Genomic DNA, 8,646 nt, shown 5'->3' on the forward strand with positions numbered 1-8,646 from the left:
CCCTAACCCTAAAAAGACAACTATAACGACCCTAACCCTATAAAGACAACTATAACGACCCTAACCCTATAAAGACAACTATAACGACCCTAACCCTATAAAGACAACTATAACGACCCTAACCCTATAAAGACAACTATAACGACCCTAACCCTATAAAGACAACTATAACGACCCTAACCCTATAAAGACAACTATAACGACCCTAACCCTAAAAAGACAACTATAACGACCCTAACCCTATAAAGACAACTATAACGACCCTAACCCTAAAAAGACAACTATAACGACCCTAACCCTATAAAGACAACTATAACGACCCTAACCCTAAAAAGACAACTATAACGACCCTAACCCTATAAAGACAACTATAACGACCCTAACCCTATAAAGACAACTATAACGACCCTAACCCTATAAAGACAACTATAACGACCCTAACCCTAAAAAGACAACTATAACGACCCTAACCCTAAAAAGACAACTATAACGACCCTAACCCTATAAAGACAACTATAACGACCCTAACCCTAACCCTATAAAGACAACTATAACGACCCTAACCCTAAAAAGACAACTATAACGACCCTAACCCTATAAAGACAACTATAACGACCCTAACCCTATAAAGACAACTATAACGACCCTAACCCTATAAAGACAACTATAACGACCCTAACCCTATAAAGACAACTATAACGACCCTAACCCTAAAAAGACAACTATAACGACCCTAACCCTATAAAGACAACTATAACGACCCTAACCCTAACCCTATAAAGACAACTATAACGACCCTAACCCTATAAAGACAACTATAACGACCCTAACCCTAAAAAGACAACTATAACGACCCTAACCCTATAAAGACAACTATAACGACCCTAACCCTAACCCTATAAAGACAACTATAACGACCCTAACCCTATAAAGACAACTATAACGACCCTAACCCTAAAAAGACAACTATAACGACCCTAACCCTATAAAGACAACTATAACGACCCTAACCCTAAAAAGACAACTATAACGACCCTAACCCTATAAAGACAACTATAACGACCCTAACCCTAAAAAGACAACTATAACGACCCTAACCCTATAAAGACAACTATAACGACCCTAACCCTATAAAGACAACTATAACGACCCTAACCCTATAAAGACAACTATAACGACCCTAACCCTATAAAGACAACTATAACGACCCTAACCCTATAAAGACAACTATAACGACCCTAACCCTATAAAGACAACTATAACGACCCTAACCCTATAAAGACAACTATAACGACCCTAACCCTAAAAAGACAACTATAACGACCCTAACCCTAAAAAGACAACTATAACGACCCTAACCCTATAAAGACAACTATAACGACCCTAACCCTATAAAGACAACTATAACGACCCTAACCCTATAAAGACAACTATAACGACCCTAACCCTATAAAGACAACTATAACGACCCTAACCCTAAAAAGACAACTATAACGACCCTAACCCTATAAAGACAACTATAACGACCCTAACCCTAAAAAGACAACTATAACGACCCTAACCCTAAAAAGACAACTATAACGACCCTAACCCTATAAAGACAACTATAACGACCCTAACCCTATAAAGACAACTATAACGACCCTAACCCTATAAAGACAACTATAACGACCCTAACCCTATAAAGACAACTATAACGACCCTAACCCTAAAAAGACAACTATAACGACCCTAACCCTAAAAAGACAACTATAACGACCCTAACCCTATAAAGACAACTATAACGACCCTAACCCTATAAAGACAACTATAACGACCCTAACCCTAAAAAGACAACTATAACGACCCTAACCCTATAAAGACAACTATAACGACCCTAACCCTATAAAGACAACTATAACGACCCTAACCCTATAAAGACAACTATAACGACCCTAACCCTATAAAGACAACTATAACGACCCTAACCCTATAAAGACAACTATAACGACCCTAACCCTATAAAGACAACTATAACGACCCTAACCCTAACCCTATAAAGACAACTATAACGACCCTAACCCTATAAAGACAACTATAACGACCCTAACCCTAACCCTATAAAGACAACTATAACGACCCTAACCCTATAAAGACAACTATAACGACCCTAACCCTATAAAGACAACTATAACGACCCTAACCCTATAAAGACAACTATAACGACCCTAACCCTATAAAGACAACTATAACGACCCTAACCCTATAAAGACAACTATAACGACCCTAACCCTATAAAGACACCTATAACGACCCTAACCCTATAAAGACAACTATAACGACCCTAACCCTAAAAAGACAACTATAACGACCCTAACCCTATAAAGACAACTATAACGACCCTAACCCTAAAAAGACAACTATAACGACCCTAACCCTAAAAAGACAACTATAACGACCCTAACCCTATAAAGACAACTATAACGACCCTAACCCTATAAAGACAACTATAACGACCCTAACCCTATAAAGACAACTATAACGACCCTAACCCTAACCCTATAAAGACAACTATAACGACCCTAACCCTATAAAGACAACTATAACGACCCTAACCCTATAAAGACACCGGACCGAGCACAGAGCTTTCAAAAAGCATCGGTGGTGTGACGTCACACGGGCAAGGAGACGTGGCACCGGGAACACTAGGACCAGCAGCACGCTCTTTACCGGGCAGGACGACTCTCTTCCCCTCAGGACTGTAAGCTCGAGATAATGGCGTCAAATAACGCTCAGGTTGGAAAGTGGGAAGTCGTGAAAAAAAGTAAGAAACCGGGCACCGCCGGGAAAAATCCCGGGGAGAAGAAAGCTGGACGGAAAGCTCTGAGCGAATCCAACACGACGAGGATCGACCAGCTTCGTAAGTTTACATCGCTAATGTTAGCAGCTGCTAGAGAGAACCTGACGTTAGCCACCCCCGCCGACTAGCTACCGATTTACCCACGTTATAGCTTAGTAGTTAAGTACTGCGAATGTAATGTGAGTTTTCAGGTCCAGTTTTGTCTGCGTCGTTGGCTGGCTAACCAAGCGGATGTTCGCTAAGCCACAAGCTAGTTAGTTAGGTAGCTAGCATCAGCAGATGGCTTAAGCTAGCTAACGTTAGTTTGCTAATTAGCCAAACTGGTAGTTAGCTAGCTAGTTTGCTAAATTGACTCAGCTAGCCAGCCCCTGGTTTGTCAGGTAGCCTCAAGCCTGGTTGACAGGGACTCCTGCCGGGCTAACTGGCTAGCAGGGTTAGTTAGTTAACTGGCTAGCAGGGTTAGTTAACCATGTTGGCTTTGGCAAAGTCAGCCAATTTGAACAGCGGATGCTACATAGCCTCGTCCTCGCCTGCCTCCGGGCCCCATATAGCCTTGAATGACAGTAGTTAGCCTGCTGCTAGCCACCAACGGCAATCTCATGAAGTCGATTATCGGTTGTTGTCTATAAAATAGATTTCGCAGACCCATAGTGTAGCTAACGTTACTGTCCTAAGGGAAAACTAGCCAGGCAGCTAACTAAGGTTACCACTAGCTTAGTTAGCTAGGAATGTCTCAACTAATGTAACGTCATCACTGAGCGGGTATGACTGTTTGTGATCCTTACTACCCGGGGTCCTTGGGACTTCCCTGCCCCTTACTACCCGGGGTCCTTGGGACTTCCCTGCCCCTTACTACCCGGGGTCCTTGGGACTTCCCTGCCCCTTACTACCCGGGGTCCTTGGGACTTCCCTGCCCCTTACTACCCGGGGTCCTTGGGACTTCCCTGCCCCTTACTACCCGGGGTCCTTGGGACTTCCCTGCCCCTTACTACCCGGGGTCCTTGGGACTTCCCTGCCCCTTACTACCCGGGGTCCTTGGGACTTCCCTGCCCCTTACTACCCGGGGTCCTTGGGACTTCCTTGCCCCATTGAAGTTTAAATGTTAGGGTTTAGGGTAACCCAATATTATACTAAAGGAGCCTAACGTTACTAATTAGTCCAAGGACCTTACATGTTCTGTTTAAAAGGCGAATTGGCTCTGGAAGCCAAAACAGCCAAATACTCCATCTAAACATGAATCGATTCTCAATAGCGGTAACTTATGGTTCTAGAAACATAAATCCCTTTACTTTCATATCAAGCGTCTGTCTTCCGTTTACAAACATGTGTCCGGAAACGCAGATGGCTAATTAGCACAAGTATTCCACTCTGTCTTCCATCTGATTTGGTAAACATGGAAATATGGCGTTGTGGGAACCCAAACTCTATAAAGGTGTGTATCAATTGAACCTTTTTGTTTTTGTAAAAATACTTCGAGCTGATATGAAGGATATGGTCCTTATTCTTCCAAAACCCTACCGCAAGCTATGCGTGTTAATGTACAGACTGAGCGGTTCTGCTCTTCTTCTATGGTATATTGGCGATCGCACCACTTTATGTGCATTCCGCCACCTACTGCGCGGGATGGAAACAGGATTCCCAAAAATGGAACAAAATACCCCCAAAAACGTTTCTGTTAAAAAATCTAACGGATCTGATCTCTACACAGGCTCAAGGGGAACCTGGGAGGGCGGGTCTTCTGGCGCCATTACCCCTTGCAAGTCTTCAGATGTAAAATCCTTAAGTCCCAAACACGTATTTCTGGCACAATAATGTCAGTTCGTTTGTATTATTATTATTATTATTATTATTATTATTATTATATATATATATATATATACTTTTTTTATTTAAACTTGTGCTGTACAGTTTATAGCTGTGGCAATGAACGCCACAAAATCCAAGTTTTTACCACACAGGGCATCTTTTGACTGGCAGCAAACATTTACTACAGGCTGTGGTGCGTCCACTACCATATCTTCACTAGAATCACTTGTTTTCTCAACTATTTTAATCGCCTCTGCATAGGAGATTCGATTGACCACTCTAATTTTTGCCACCTCAATCTCCTTAACCCTTTCAGGGCACTCCAGGAAGTCGGGATCATGATCCCCTACCACAATTGCAACACCGTCGTCTTTCTACACACCGTTTTTCAATATACTCTGTCCGTCTGCACACACTTGAAACATGGCCAAATCCTTTACAATTCTTACACTGCAATGGTTTGGGGAGGAAAGCTCTCACAGCGTATCTTACATCACCAAGCTTCACATCGGGTTTGACGCTGAGCACCAACCACACCAGGAATTCTCTTCAGGGATTCAACCTGAACATCCGTCGTCACCCCTGAGATGTCTCCTTTGACGGGTGCTCTTTTCCAAAGTTCAAAACACAGCTTCTGTTGTTCTGATTTCTTTTGAAGCTCACTGCAATCTTCCTCTGTTCTTCAGAAATACAATGAATCAAAATAAGACTCCTGGTCACTCTGATAGACTCCACTTGCATACTTCACCATTTTCTACACCTCAAACTTGTTTCCCACATATGCGTCCTTACTCAACAAATGCATCCCAACAAGAAGCGATTCATTATCATTCATAGATGTATGCTCCACTCTAATTTTAGGCAGTTTCCTGTTTGTTCCAGTTGTTGACACTACTGTTGTCCATTCACAACATTCGTCTTCACCAACTTTGCATGACGCACTGCTTGATTCCCAAAATGCTTGGTTTTACCAAAATCCTGGTTGGAGGATTTCAGATTTCCAGTTTATTCCCTCCTGATTCAAATCACATTTTATTTGTCACATGCGCCGAATACAACAGTATTACAAAATTACCGGAATTTTGCAAGCGTAGTCCCTACCCTAACGCCAAGGTAGTGGGTTCGATCCCCGGGACCACCACATAATATGTATGCACGCATGACTGTAAGTCGCTTTGGATAAAAGCGTCTGCTAAATGGCATATTATTATTTATATTATTATTAAACCTAGCCCTTAATCATGACTCTCAGTTCCATTACTGTAGACCTTACAGTGAAATGCTTACTTACAAGCCCTTAACCAACAAGGTTAGTCAAGGTAATTGAGGTAATATGTACATGTAGGTAGAGTTATTAAAGTGACTATGCATAGATAATAAACAGAGAGTAGCAGCAGCATAAAAGAGGGGGGGGACAATGCAAATAGTCTGGGTAGCCATTTGATTAGATGTTCAGGAGTCTTATGGCTTGGGGGTAGAAGCTGTTGAGAAGCCTCGTGGACCTAGACTTGGTGCTCCGGTACCGCTTGCCGTGCGGTAGCAGAGAGAACAGTATATGACTGGGGTGGCTGGAGTCTTTGACAATTTTTAGGGCCTTCCTCTGACATCGCCTGGTATAGAGGTCCTGGATGGCAGGAAGCTTGGCCCCAGTGATGTACTGGGCCGTACACACTACCCTCTGTAGTGCCTTGCGGTCGGAGGCCAAGCAGTTACCATACCAGGTGGTGATGCAACCAGTCAGGATGCTCTCGATGGTGCAGCTGTATAACTTTTTGAGGATCTGAGGACCCATGCCAAATCTTTTCAGTCTCCTGAGGGGGAATAGGCTTTGTCGTGCCCTCTTCACGACTGTCTTGGTGTGTTTGGAACATGATAGTTTGTTGGCGATGTGGACACCAAGGAACTTGAAGCTCTCAACCTGTTCCACTACAGCCCCGTCGATGAGAATGGGGGCGTGCTCAGTCCTCTTTTTTTCTGTAGTCCACAATCGTCTCCTTCCCAGAGTCCTCCCACCGTGATTAAGGGAAAACCAGGGAATTTATCGAAAGGTCCCGAAATGTTGACTGTTTTCTACATTGTATCACTTTAGTTGGTTTTAGAGCTGAGCAATTAGTGCTTTTTGAGGTCGGTTCGATTATATATTTTTTATAAAGGTTTCGATAATTAAAATAACATTAAATGCACTGCATTATATGGGTTGAATTTTGTAACACAGAATAAAACAATTAATAAATGATGGTAGCGACTGCCCATTGCTGCTCATCACTTATTAATCATCACTTGACATTACTTTACTTTAAGAAAGCATTTGTTTTATTTATTGACTTTATTATTTAATTCCAAGGATTTATCTCATCTGTAGAGCTGCTGCCTGACTAAATCTCTATTTTAGTAGTTCTTCAAAGTAAATAAGGCAGACTTTGAACTGCTGCGTACCAAAACCTCAAGAAGCAACTGCGCTCTATGTATCCCCTCTTGATCACACATTCTTCTGTGTCTTATGTGGCAGGTGTAAAAGATACACAGACCGGACAAGTAGCCGCACAATGGATTATGGTCATTGTAGTTAGTTTATCGCAGAAAACGTGTTAATTATGTAGAACATTGGCCTGTTGGAAACTACAACTCCTACATCGCACAGTTTGGGCATGATCTGATTTGCCTCTAGAGAAACTGCAGTGCAATGTGCCATTGAGCTCACCAAAAAAATATGAAAGGAACGGAATTCAAAAAGTTGAACCAATGTCTGTCAATTAGTTGTTTAAAAACGGAAAAATAACTGTCATTTTGGTTAGTCGCTCAGCACTAGTTGGTTTTTACATTGGAAGCAGCCTTTGACACTAGCAGAGCTGGGTGATATAAACATATCCATATCGTCATAAATTGACCCATGTTTTGCGATAGCTATAAATTGCGACTTAACTTTTTTTGGGGAGGTGCTAGAGCTGGGTGACATGGACAAAAAGTAATATTGTGGTAAATGTAACTGTTTTCCTCTAACAATAATATACAACAATAACATTTTTTTAAATGGACAGTTACTTTACATTAATTTCTTCCAGTGCCAAGTAAGGTTTTCAAGATTTATTAGTTGTATGTACGGGATACGCATGGTATACATCGTCCAACGAACTGCTTACTTTCTTAAATGTTGAATCATGGTAGTAAGCTACTGTATGTCAGCTGACATATCCAGTGAATGCATGATTGATATGTTGATGTGCAACCTGTCAAAATATGATCCAGAATTATCAGATTTATTTTAGGCTCTTCAGAGAATTTGCCGCCACCTTTGTGCATGTTGTTCTATAGGCTATATTGTTCACCACCTGAGGAAGTGGCAACTCACAACACTTAGCTAGATTGCTAACTCTAACCATACTGCTCCAACCATACTACAGCCTGCTCCGGATGTGAAGTGGTGCTATGAACTCAATATTAAGAGGTGAGAAATAAATGATGTACTCACAGAAAGCTGTGACTCTCCTCTCTGTAACTAGAACAACAGTAGAAAACTGTATTTTTCCTGCAATTGCGTTTTGAGCAAAGGTCCTATGCTTGTGCTTCTCAGAATGCATCTCTCCCTCCTCCGTGCGCACAGTGGGAGAGGGAGGGAGAGTGGCTGCCTCCGTGCGCACAGTGGGAGAGGGAGGGAGAGTGGCTGCCTCCGTGCGCACAGTGGGAGAGGGAGGGAGAGTGGCTGCCTCCGTGCGCACAGTGGGAGAGGGAGGGAGAGTGGCTGCTCACCCATAGCCAACAGGGACATAGCAGATACTTTCATAGTAGGAAGAATGCTGAGGCTATTACTGTTGACCAAATAATGGTTTTAGAACAATCTGCAGGAACGTTGTGTAGCAAAACCACCAAAGAGTACAGAGATACGCAAAATGCTTCTGTAGGAATGTAAATAAATGGGTTTATTGTTCCAGCTCGAGGTTGTAGCTATGTGATTAATATGACATGCACTGCTGACACACACAGAGGCTGACACACACACACAC

At 42.4% G+C, this 8,646-nt stretch overlaps 1 protein-coding gene across 1 annotated transcript in view; it reads left to right on the forward strand.

The window, feature by feature from the left end:
• The first annotated feature begins 2,653 nt into the window (after positions 1-2,653).
• tmem214 (transmembrane protein 214) overlaps positions 2,654-8,646 on the forward strand; it is a 127,622-nt gene continuing 121,629 nt past the window's right edge. The window contains exon 1 of the mRNA XM_084195832.1: positions 2,654-2,899. Within this exon, the coding sequence (XP_084051958.1) occupies positions 2,755-2,899 (145 nt within the window). The 5' untranslated portion in view covers positions 2,654-2,754. The remainder of the gene's footprint in view (positions 2,900-8,646) is intronic.

Source organism: Coregonus lavaretus (genome assembly GCF_964263955.1).
Source record: "Coregonus lavaretus genome assembly, contig: HAP1_SCAFFOLD_198, whole genome shotgun sequence".
NCBI classification, from domain to species: Eukaryota; Metazoa; Chordata; class Actinopteri; order Salmoniformes; family Salmonidae; genus Coregonus; species Coregonus lavaretus.